The 12844-nt window shown below is 39.2% G+C and overlaps 1 protein-coding gene across 2 annotated transcripts in view; it reads left to right on the top strand.

Moving 5' to 3' along the window:
* The window catches only part of NCKAP5 (NCK associated protein 5), a 442999-nt gene that overhangs the window by 377325 nt on the left and 52830 nt on the right, over positions 1 to 12844 (top strand). For both annotated transcript variants that reach the window (XM_090143560.1, XM_031590720.2), the window contains 3 exons: positions 4821 to 4925; positions 8035 to 8226; positions 8706 to 12538. In XM_090143560.1, coding sequence (XP_089999686.1) covers positions 4821 to 4925; positions 8035 to 8226; positions 8706 to 12538 — 4130 coding nt within the window. The remainder of the gene's footprint in view (positions 1 to 4820; positions 4926 to 8034; positions 8227 to 8705; positions 12539 to 12844) is intronic.

Raw genomic sequence — 12844 nt, forward strand, 5'->3', positions numbered from 1 at the left:
AGCTGATTTACTAGCAGAAAGAGCTCAGTATGCCAATTGCTATTGTCATTATAAACTTTGAAAAGCTCTGTTTATAGAAAGTGAATAGTAGGAAAGTGAAGCATAATGCTGAATTTTTTATTAAATATATAACTTTCAAGAGCTGTGATAATTATCATTTTATTTTCATTGCATCAGTTACAAACAATAAGACAGAAGGCACTGCTGTGCGCACACAGTACATGATTTCAAGTACATTTCCAAAGTTAGTGGTTGTTAGAATTACATACAACAGAAGCATCTTAATGCAGTTTTCACTTGTTGCTTCACATTTGGCTATTATGTCGTTGACAACCATTTGTTCTACTCAGTTTAGAAAGTAGATTTACCACTTGCCAAAAGCATATGTATTACAGGGTCTGATTTGTTTAAAAGCAAAGCCTATTTCTAGTTTCAGAGACAGAACTTCATTGTATTATTTTTCCATATACCTAATTCTCCTTTATTTCAGAGTAGTTAGGATACGAGAAGTTCACACTTCATATTCTTAATCTAGCTAACATCTGATAGAAGAGGTAAAAGATGTCATCTCACCTTCATCTGAACATCCCCCCTGGAAGGCATCTAAGGCCTGAAAAATATTTAAGGACTTCTAGAACATGATATTTCTGCATAAGCTAGTATTAAGTAAATTGCATTCCTATTCACTCATTTTTCTCTTTTGTTTTGGTCTTGCTGTTTCCCTTGGTGCAAATCCCTGGGAGTGATTAATTCATAACTGCACTCTGCTATGGATGGGTTTAGCAGTTAAAGTTCAACAAAGGAGCAGGAAGAGTGTAACAAGTCAGGCAGTGAAAAAGTCACCTAGCAAGAGTTCTTGTGCCTCTGTCACACCTATGAAGAGATCACTGTATCAGTACTATTTGTGTTGCACACTTTTTGTGTGTTTTTGATAGAGTTACTAAACGTTGCTTGTTTAGTACAGCAGGGCTAGGATCGGAGCTGTTGTGTTGCTGCCTGCGGGTTCTTTGTGTATAGAATTATTACAAATGAGGGCTGCAGAAAAGGTACTCCCTGCCAATCCAATTGCAATAGTTGGGCTACATAGGAGAAAAGCCCAGAGCATCATTTGTCAAGTTGGTGCTGCCCCAGTGAACAGCAGAGATGGAGGAGGCGATGTGCACCCAACAAACATTTACAGGCTGTTCCACCAGGCTCTGAGAGCCCTGAGAGTTTCTTTCTTCTGAACGACGGACTTTGGCTCACGTGAGAAAAGCAAAGCCAATTGATTTAATAGCAATTAACTCATCCAATATTGGAGAGTCATATACTGTTTGGCGTAATTCGTTGGAAATTGCTCTGGCAGTACTTGCAGGCCATTAGAGGTTTCAAGGAGGAGATGGAAACAGATAGACATTGCTGCACAGACACAGTCAGGATGCACTGTGGAGTCTCTCAGAAATGCTGCTGCATGCCAGGAGGCAGCAGTCTGCTTCTATCTTCCTCGAGAGCCTTAATAAGAATGTTGCTGGGGGGGCAGGTCAGGTCTCTGTCTGCTGGATCAGTTATCTGCCTGCCAGATAATTGTATTTCCTATTGCACTTGGTGTAATGGGTTTCTGCCTAAATTTGTTCTTTTTGTTTTGTTTTGTTTTGATGTGGGTTACGGGAGTTAATCTCAACTTTGAGCCACATCACTCCGTCTTGGTTAAAAACAGAAGCAAGCCAGAAGGAAGCCTGTGGCAATACAGCCTGGGAAATACCACAAGCTTATGGCCTCAGGAGGCCACGCTGCTCCCCTGATCTTCCCTAGAGATGCGTGCCTAGCCACCTCCCTGTCAGCTTTTAGTCAGCGCCTGCCCCGGCACCACTCCATGCAGGGCAGTTATTTCCAAGCGAGCTGATCCAGCCCACACCACATTCACTTCAATGCTGGTGTCTGCTCTCCGAGGGGCCGTGGTGGTTTCCCCTTGTTACACAGGCTGGCAGCTACTTCAGTGCCCACAGATGGGGTGGGTGGCTTGGATTTATAGTTACAGTGCTTCGTTTTGAATTTAAGTATTTATTTAAACTGACGTCGTCTTTTCTGTGAAAGTCAGCCTGGCTTGCCTTTTGTTGCACTGCATCCTGATAGCATCAGCACGGATTTTAATATTGCACAATTGTCAAGGCAGCATAACTCCTTGGTGTGGTTATGCGGCCACCATCTGAGATAGCCATAAACCAATACATGCTGCTTATCTGAGAAGAAATCAGAATCAAGATATGTACTTAGCATAGTCTGTTACTTTCTTTTAAGTGGATCATTAATGAGATTCTTTTTGCAGAGTTTTCACCATTTCTGAATTAGAAAATGGAGAAGGGAGAAGAAAAAAAAAACTGAAAGAAAAACAATTTTCTTATCATTTTCTTTTGTAATTGGATGACTTGCTTCAGTGCCGTGTGACTTTATTTAATTAATGATCTCCAACTTTGCTGTGCTGTTTGCTAATGATAGTCCTCATGCTGGCCTTGTGTCTGTTGGTGTCTTTGCATAAGTGTGGGGGGAATATTTCCAGTGCGATGATCTTTCATTGATGCAGAAATGTAATCACATTACACATCTTTAGAGCAGTAGCTCCAGGCTGTTTGCAGCATGCTCTGCTGAGCTGTGTCTCCTCACCAGCTCTCTGGTCGGAATTGTTTGGATTTTTTGCCTGCTCAAAGGTGTTATGTCCAGATGGGCTGGCCTCTGCTCTTTGGGCTGATATGAACAATAACAGCAGCACACCAAGTCCGTTTGGATGATGTTACAAGTTGTATTTTGTTTCCTTTATTCTTAAATGTTCCTATTTAAGAAATGAAGTATTTAAATTGCTTCGCTAGAAAAAATGAGAACACAGTTTTACAGCTTTAAGGCTCCTATAGCACTATTTCTAAAATATTTCTGGGAAAATAAACATTCAAATATAATTGTTTGTCCATCTCAGATGCTCCCTATCATCAGCTCTACCAGATCCAGCTATAGTAACTCACACTAAAAATCTCTGGAAGCCAAAATCTTGTAACTTGTTACATTGGAGAAAGTAATTCCTCTGCTAAGAGCAAGTACAACATTTGTTCCTAACAGCAGTTTCTCCTGTTGCTGAAAACAGTGGAATTTTCTGGTGGTTCAATTGGAATTATTGCCAAGCACATGTACTAAGTCAGTAAATCTGTGTGCTTGGAAAAGCATTTTACCTGGAGCTTAAATCTTGAGCAAACAGCTGACAATAACTCTAGTAATAACATTTTAAAGGGTATGCACTGAAAAACTAGGGGATGTGCACCACTGGTGTTAAAAAACACATAACCTGGATGTAGTTCGTATTTATAATAAAATGTATATTGGATACTGAGTGCTTGTAGCATTTTAATCTACTCAACAGCATGTTGGACAAAATATGATTCTACAGAGCATTGATCATTGAAACTATTTGCCATAATCTTTCTGCAGCAACGTAGTATCTCCCTAAGAGTCACTGCATAGAATCTGGATGAATGTGTAGCTCTTGAGAAATGACTTCCAGATTACTAATTAGTGAGTTCTGTAGATTAGAGGCGTACCTGGGTATGAGATATATTGCATGACTGCAAAGAACTGCCTCAGCACTACTGCTGACTACTGCACAGTCTTCAGTGATTACAGATTCTTTTTTCCTCTTTTACCGAGTTTTTGAGGTAGGCAGGGTGATGCCATGCATTCAGTCCCAACAAGCCTCCTCCAGAGTCTACATCCTTGGGATGCCAAGGCCCCCATCACAGTGCCACAGTGGTGGCTGTGCTATTTGCTCCTCCAAGTGGAGCCCTCAGGTACACAGGAGATGGTAGATGTGGTCTCCAGGACTGCAGATTTGGGGAATTATTGGGAAAATTTCAAGAACCTGATCCAAATTCCTTATGTTTGAGAGTCTGTTTTTTTCTCTTAAAGTACTTTTTCATTGTTTTCAGTGGACTGTGAATAAGATTTATACTGCCTGTTCTGTTAGATGATATGTTGGTCCAATGACTGACAAGACTGCAGATATTTCTTTTCTTTTTTTAAGCCATTGGCTGAGGCATTCACATAAATCATGGATTCTATTGAAACTACAATTAAAACAAATCAGGCTTAATGCATACTGAAAGCCTTAGTAATTACGATACAGGTGAATGTGGAGGAAGTGGCACCAGCTTAGTCATCCTTCCAAGCAAAACTGAAGGAAAGAACTGTGTGTATAATCGAACAGCATCTGAATATTAATGCACAAAATCCTCTGAGTCCCTCATTCCCTGATGCAATTATTTTCTATTCACATTAATTGTTCCTAACAGATGACATTAATGACTTTGAGTTAAAATGTGTGCAAGGGAGGCCTTCAGCAGATCAATGCTGTTTAAAAATAGGGTCACTTTTGCAATCATTCACTCACGGTGTAGCAGCTTGTAAATAAAACAACATTAACATGTTGATTGATTTATAAATGTTAATTTCGTAGTTCATTTTTATGTTTTTTTCCTGAAACTTGTCAAACTCTATGGATAGTGGTGGGACTCCTGTTCATTTGTCATCATTGCATATTAAGTAGTAGTAAATTACAAAGCAGAGATTAGGAGAAAAAGTACAGTTTGTTTTAGATGAAGAACGACCTGTTCTTCACACAGGAAGTCCTGGACAAAACAAGCACAAACAGCAGCATTTTGAATTAGAACAAATCTTCTGTTACCTCGGGGTCTTTATTTCCCTTGAAATTTAACCGCAGACTTTGGAATTTTAAAAATGCTGATCTGCTGCATACTTGACGTATGCTTACGCTTTGCTTATTCTCTTCTACCCCCCTGCAGAAACTCCATTCGCGCATCTTAGACCTCTCATCTGGAGATCTGCTGTCAGAAGTAGAACGAAACAGAAGCTCGGTGCAGTTGCAACCTGCTGATGCTCAGATTCACGTGAGTCTCTGTGCTGTCCTTGTATCCCACATTTGGACCCCTCCTTTTCTCCTTAGAAGTCTGATGTCAGGGATGAAGCATAAAGCTGATCTCTGAATTGAAACACTGTTGAGGCAGATAACAATACTTCTTCTTCCTTCTGTTCTCAGAAATTCAATATTGTATCCTCAGTTGATACAGTAAGCAGATAGTGTCACTCTGTGCAAAAAAGCATAAATCTTAGTAATGTCCCCAAGATACCTTTCTGGGTATTGATTACATCTCAGGATCTGTGAGAAATGGTCAAGGAGCTTTTTATTAAAGCCCATACACCATATTATTCATCCACTTTTATGATATATTATGTATGAACTTTTAAAAATTCATGGGCTCTGCATTTTTTTTTTTTTCTGATGGGTTTAGCTTTGTGCTTATTTGGCAAAATGTTAGCCAGTGTGGCTTTCATGTTTCATTGTCAAAGAGAAAAGTAGCTTAGAAAACAAAAGCGCAAGAAAATAGAGAGGAATAAAGAGAACAAGAACAGAACATTGAACCTGTGCGTGCCTTTGATCTTGAAGTGTAGTAATGTCAACAAAAATGTGATCTCCTTTGTAGTACGTATTGTAATGAAAACGCATTGTTTCAAAGGTTCACAAAAATGCTAACAACCCTTTGCATAACATGTAATTAAGCCTTCAGGTTAGGATTTTCTAAATAAGTAGTTTTGTCTCTTTTGTAGTCTGATTCTTTCAGTTCTCTGTGATGCCTGGCAAAAAATTACGTATTTAAATTGTAATATTATATTCAGGACTTTGTACTCTAATTTTGTTAAAGGTAATGATTTTAAAGTCATAATTTAAAAAATTAAAATTTCACCATGTCATTTAACAAACCCATGTTCAAGTTAAATGTATTTAATTAATGCATCATAAACATACAATTTAAAGTACTTTCTGAGAGAGCTTAGAGAATACAGGCAAATTGCCAGATAAAATTTCAGTCCTTTTATGGTAGTCTCAAGGTAATCCAGAAGTGAGCTGGATATCCTACTTCAGGATCTCTAACACTGTGATGTTTTTGCACATTTTCTCATCTCTCTAACAATAAAGATGATTTCAGTGATAAACTCTCCTTTTGCTTTGCTTAGATATCTGTTTTTCACGCTGTTAAAACTACAGGAGCAAATACCTTTCTCATCTTTTGGTTCAAGGGAAACAAAATAAAGAGCTGGCCAGGCCTGCAGACTAGCTGAAGGTAATAGGAAGGGAAGGCAAACTCTTCAGTATGCTGAGGTCTCCGTCTTTCTCTCACAGAGTATTCTTATAGGGAAGGATTTTACAGACATCCTTCTCTTCAGTTGACTGGGATGTGGCATACTTTAGGGCAGTATTTGATGTGGTGGGTTTTTCCATTACCATGTCTGGAGCAGCTAGGACAAGCATGTTGCCATTGGCCTCTATAGAGTCAGATCTACTGGGCGCGACACCATCATAGATAGATGTGGCAGCTGATGAGGGGTCTCCCATGGGAATCACAATGGCAGAAATAATTTGTCTCCACAAAGCAAGAAAATCTGTTTCAAAGCTAAAAAAAACAAAGGCATCATCTTGCCTCTGATCCTGAAGCATGTGCTCCTCCCAGAGCCAACAGATTTAAAGGCTGTTCCTCCAGCATCCATTTGACTTCCTAGGAGGACATGTACCAATAACTCCCAGAGGTGAAATGTGCTCTTGCTACCTCTAAATGATTTTCCCATTCATAGGTTTTGCCTGTGACAGAGAGTAATGACTTGCCCTGTAGTTATGTTTGTCAAAACCAGAACATTATTATGTCAGCTGAGCAATGAATAGCTGTACTGATGAACTCCTTAGCAGTAAAAATTCTGCTCTCACCCATTTAACTCCAAAAAGGTTCAACCCTAGTAATAATAAATGGAAGGTTGTGGAGGAATAAATGGAAGAAATTAGGAAAAGTACAACAAAAATGTTAGTGCATGAGAAGTGCCTACAAACTATACATTTTTCCAGAGATCTGCATGAAGCAGCTGTGTATTGCACATACAGTTTTAGCACGTTTTTTGTGGACTTCACATTTTCTAAATGTGAAGGTAAATTTTTAACCTCAGCAAAATGGATGGGGTCTATGACCCGATGCAAAAATCAGTAAATATTCTTTGAAGTTGCACAACCATGTTCTGTCTTAATGAAATTCAATGCAAAGTTTTATAAAAAGTAGAGTTGTGCCATTCTGTTTTTTGCTACTGGTAATTAAAAAGGTGTCTGATTTGGTAAGGAAACTGGAGAATTGCCTAACAGAATGGTGCAGGCACTTAACATTAAAGAAGATCTAACATTGTTAGGCACAAGAGTATTAGTTTGAAAACAAATTAAAGGCATCCTAGATACTCCTACAGAGGTTTAATATTTTACCTAAAGTGCTATCTGCTCTTCATTACTCTCTTCCTCAAAGCTGGCACTTAGTCACAGTCAGCTGAAATTGCATTTGGAGCGGGGCGATAACTACACAAGTACTAAAGGCAGCCATAAAGTGTCAATAAATTGCATAAGCAAGAGGCTTCAGCTGTCTGCAAGTGACACAAAGATGGATTGTCCTACGTCAGAGAGTTTCTTAGACAAAGCTTTGAACTAGATAGGAAACCAAAATTAGACTGTAATGGAGAGATTCCATTCTCAGTGGGCATTCTGGTTGGGATACTAAATTAATTTACCTTGTCCAGCGTATACAGCCTCATCTGTTACATTCTAGGGCTATAATGCAGTTGTCAAGATGTACTTGTATTCTTATAACTTTGTTTTCTGTATCTAACTGGAGCATGCTGCTTATATACAAAGCATAATTCAAGCAGACTCAATAGTCTTTAGCAAAGGAGGAGCAGAATACTGGCTCAAGAATAAAAAAGAAAACATGGAGGATCATGGCTTTTCCCCCTGACAAATGAAAATACTGGCAATTTTTAATTTAGTTCTCTGCATTAAATTCACCAGACTCTAATGGCCTAATAGGAATGTGTAAGTAGCTTACTTGGCTTGTCTTTGTCCTTCTTAATCAGGCAGAAGTTAAATGATCTTTTTCCAGCCATAAGATATTTCTGTTTCTTCTCATGTTTTAGGAATGCCAACAGAATGTGAAATCCACTGTACCTGCCTTGAAATGCCACAGTCAATTATATGTGACAGGTCCTAGCCGCCTGTATCCCCGGAGCAGCTGCAGTAGCAGTGAACTCTCCCTTTCAAGTGCTTGCAGTGAATATTCCAGTGGTTCCTCCTACACTTGGAATGATGGGAAGACATGCAGCAAAAGGGTAAATCAAATTAACTTGCTTCATTTATTAGCTTATGATGACTTTCAGAAATATTTTTTTCTTTTCTTTTCTCTTTCACATTTAAAACACTTGTCAAAAAACTCAGTAGGAGTTCTCTCCCTTCTATCTCCCTTCCTCTCTCTCTCTTCCCTTTTAACTCTTTTTAACAATTCCCTTATCACTCCAATTCGCTCACAGTCTCATCATTTATTCTGACATTTATTCTGTTTTTCACAATCCAAATTGTTCTTCTCCTTCTTTATCTTAATCCTTTCATTCACATTTTTCTTCCTAAAGGTTTTAATTCCACTGTGGCCTTCACACCAGTATGAAGTCCTATATTAAAAAAGAAGATTGCTGTTAATAGCAATGAATAAAATAGAATGTACTATGTGCTCCTAAATTTCTTTAATAAAATTGTAACATTTCTTATTAATAGCAATTGTGAATAATATGTGAGTTTTATTTTGTTTTGACAGTCATCCGTGAGCTGGGATAAAAGAATAAGCATTGGTTCTTCACTCCCAAGCAACCTCTCTAGTCCTGCAGATGATCTGCCTCCAACTCGTATCAAGGAAAACCATATCCTAGAAGGGCTGAAGAAATTACAGAGGCAAAAAGTATTACTTGAATCACCTTCAGTAATATCGAAATGGGGTTACAAAGATTGCATGAACTCCAATGAAGGAATATATTCCCCTGGAGTTAAATGTGGCAGCCATCATGAGCAGACTCACTGTAAGCCAATGGAAATAGGAAGGATTTGCACTGAACATAACAAAACTTTCTCTTATGATTCAGATTCACATGATGATGTGGATGATGATTCTTCATCTTTATTATTGCTGCAGGAAGTACCAAGCAAAGACTGCAGGATCTATTGTAACAAATTAACCCACAGTGTTTCTGACAGTCTCTTTCACTGGGATCCTAATAAGAAACATTTGCCAGAAAGAAGTTCATATTTTAATTCAAAGGAAAGACCAGAAAAATTGACTAGTTTTGTCAGTGGATTTCAGGCAGAAGTAGAATCATGCACCAGAGCAAAGCTGCCTGATTTACAGTTAGATCAAAGCCTTGCTAATATAGGCTGGAAGGATCTTAATTTTCAGCTTTCAGATACTGATGACAATGAAGTCTTGGATGAATTGCATATAGAAAGCAGTGATGAGAAAAGTCCATCAGATTTATTATCAACTCCTTTTACAGAGAAGTACACAAAGAACTCTGATGAGCTCATTGTCACGGAGAATTCTCAGTTTATATCTGGTGACAAAGAGGAAAGACAGACATCTGCTCACTCAGACATTAGGCCAAAGACATGTAATTTCATTAAACAACAAAAAGTTATAAAAAAGACTTCTTCTGAGGAGTGCATTACAGTAATATTTGATGCTGAGGATGGTGAGCCTATTGAATTCAGCTCACATCAAACTGGAGTTGTCACTGTAACAAGAAATGAGATATCAATCAACCAACCAGAAAGTAGGTCCAGTGCAGAATATACTGAATTTATACCTCAGGGAATAGCTAATTTGCAGACAAGAGCAAATGCTAGAGACTACACTGTTTTGGAAGGACCTGAAGACAAAACTAAGAAACAGCCTCTTGAAGATAATACAGGGAATAAAAATACGGTTGTCGCCACGACCTGCAGTGAATCTTCACCCTGTGGAAGAGTAATGCTGCAAAATGCCCCACGACAAAAACTAGTGAAGCCCCTGTATGATGTATCATACAAGACCAATTCAAGCCCCATTGTTCATGCAGGAATCAATCAAAAGCCAATCTTGACTAAAATACCCAGCAGAGGTAAATTTTCTCCACAAAAAACCAAGATGACAGAGAGTGAGGAGGCACCTGCAGCTACATCAGTGACCCCTGCAACCCTTGAAAAATCACCTGCTCTGCCACCTGTAAAGCTTTCAAGACTCAAAAAGGCACAAAGTCCACCTCGTAATTTTGACTCAAAAGTCGACTTCCAGATTCCAAAGCCCCCTGCCCACCCCCTGCCCAGCTCAAAGCGTCCGGGCAGAGGCAATGGGACAAAGTATCCAAAGAGTCAGAGTCCAGCATCACCACTGTTGCCTCAGCACCTTATAGAGCCTACTGACTATGGAGAACCTCCAACTAGAGACTCTAATCATGATTTAGCAACTGGAGAAGCCAGGTCACCATCCCCACCCCTTCCTCCAGGCAGGTCAACATCCCTATTGATTCGGCCTGATTATGCTCATTCACCACCTGTGGCTGTGAAGTTAGGAGGAGCTGTTCCTGGTGAAACAGCAAAAAATATACTGAAATCATCACCATTAAAAGGAACTGCAAACTCTGGCATCCATAATCAATCTAGTCATGATATGCAAGCAAAAAGTGTATCTTCTGGGGCCAAAATTGAGTTATCTTACCTTCAAGAAAATTCTGAAGCAATTATGCGAAATAAATGTATATCTCAGCAATCCCATAGTGCATGCCAAGGACTTTCCAAAGTTTTCACAAAGCAAGTCTGCCTAAAAAACACTAATCAGATAGGTCTCCACAGGAACCGTGAGTTTCTGAGCACAGATTCTCAGACAGGCAGGTCCATTCCTCTGGGTCCGTCACTGGAAACAACTTCACAAGAAGCACATTCCAGCAAGAAGGATATTTCCAGTGACAGTGGGGTTGATCAGCCACAAAAGATGCCAAACATTCTCCCTGCAACTCCTCAATGTCATACAACAAGTGCGAGTGAGCCCTTGCTATCTCAGGTAAACAATTCTCCATTGTCAACACTGTTTCATGGTAGTGACACTGCAAATGCCACACAAAACTCTAATGAGAAAGGAGTGAAAACCCGTCTTCCTGTAGGACTGAAATTATTTGTCAAATCTCCTCAGCTTCTCCGAAAGAGCTCCACTGTCCCAGGGAAGCAGGAAAAAGATAGTATAAATGCAGCTTCCAAAAGCCACGTGAGTACAAGTAAGTACAAGCAAAATGAATGTGCGTCCACCAAAGGTGCAATGGATGCTGAATTAAAAGACTCTAAGTCTGATAACGAAGTAAAAGATAATTTTACTGTGAGACTTAGTATGGATACGGCATCACCTCATTCACATGAAAATGGCAGCTTGGTGGTAGACAGAGTAGATGAATTAGAAAGAAAATTAGTTAAGAGATCTTTTTCTTCTAGCAACAAGTCACACTTGAAACCAGCTCTGGGCATGAATGGAGCTAAAGCTCGAAGTCAGAGTTTCAGCATTCATACAGGAGAAAAGACATCTGCCCTTGTGACAGAAGGTCTTGGAAAAGTACGGACTCAGATTATTACAAACACTTCTGACAGAGGAAATTCTCTAACAAGGCAGAACTCAGCCATGGAAGGACTTCAAATCAAGGTCATTCCTGGGTCAGCAGCAACACAAGAGACTCTTTCAAATACTTCAAAAAACACAGAAAATTCTTACTCTAGACAAGGTTCTCTTGGAAGTAATAGCAATAACCAGCATGGAAGCCCAAGCAAACTGCCATTCAGATCATCTCCAAAAGTAGACTCGTTTCGAAACACTTCAAAATATGATGGGAACAAATCATTTTCTGTGAAAGATGCACGCAGTCTATCTGTCCAGAGTGAGAAAGGCAGTGAAAATTTAAAACACGAAGCTCTAAATAAAAAAAGTGTTTTGCCAGCAGAATTGGAGTTAGAAGCATCAGCTACTGTATCTTCCAAACAGATTTCATCATTTCATAGCTTGGGTGGAATAAAATGTCCGCATAAACTGGAAGCAATAAAATCACAGAGACAGCAGATGTCTTTAAAGTTAGCAGAAGCCTCTCATGTTACTGATGTTTTTAGTTCACCTACTCTACAACCTACGATAGAGGAGAAGGTCATGTTGTGCATCCAAGAGAATGTCCAGAAGGGTCAGGAACAAAACAAATCTCCCACTGTAGAGACTAAACAAAAGACTGGGCCCTCTATAGCTAGTTGGTTTGGCTTTCGAAAGAGTAAGCTGCCAGCACTAAGCAGCAGGAAACCTGACATTCCTAAAACAAAGGTAGAAAAAAAAGAACCAAGAGTTTCAGGATTTGGAATTAAACAGTCAAAATTAGAGAGAAGAAAAGAAAAAAAGCAAACTGAACAACACTGTGAAGTGGAAAATGAAATTAACAGGAAAACGGACAGCAGTGACTTTTTAGATGATGCTCTGGAGTTTAAAATTTTGAAGCCATCACGAAACACATCTGGCAAGATTGGATGTGAACAAATCAGAGGTTCCACCTCAGCTACATACTCACCAAAAGACAGTTTTATGAAAGAACTTTTGAACAGGTATGGGATGTTTTGTTGTGCACTTTAAGTTTTATAGCATCCTCAGACTCTAAGTTGAACGTATGTTGTCTTTAGACAGAGAATACGTTGGAACACCGCTTTGTAAACTATCAGGACTTAAAGGTGATGATAATTATGTTCATGTTACTTTGTTAACCAAACCAAAGGTCTTTGATTTTATAAAATGGCAAGTTACGGGTCGTTCCAGAAATCAAGAATGTAGGCAGGTGATATGTGAAAATAGAGGATACTTAGGTGCATATTTTAATGTCTTCCATTATTGCAACCACCAAACATAAATTTGGG

The sequence above is a fragment of the Phasianus colchicus genome, chromosome 7 (assembly GCF_987193195.1).
Source record: "Phasianus colchicus chromosome 7, bPhaCol1.hap1.1, whole genome shotgun sequence".
NCBI classification, from domain to species: domain Eukaryota; kingdom Metazoa; phylum Chordata; class Aves; order Galliformes; family Phasianidae; genus Phasianus; species Phasianus colchicus.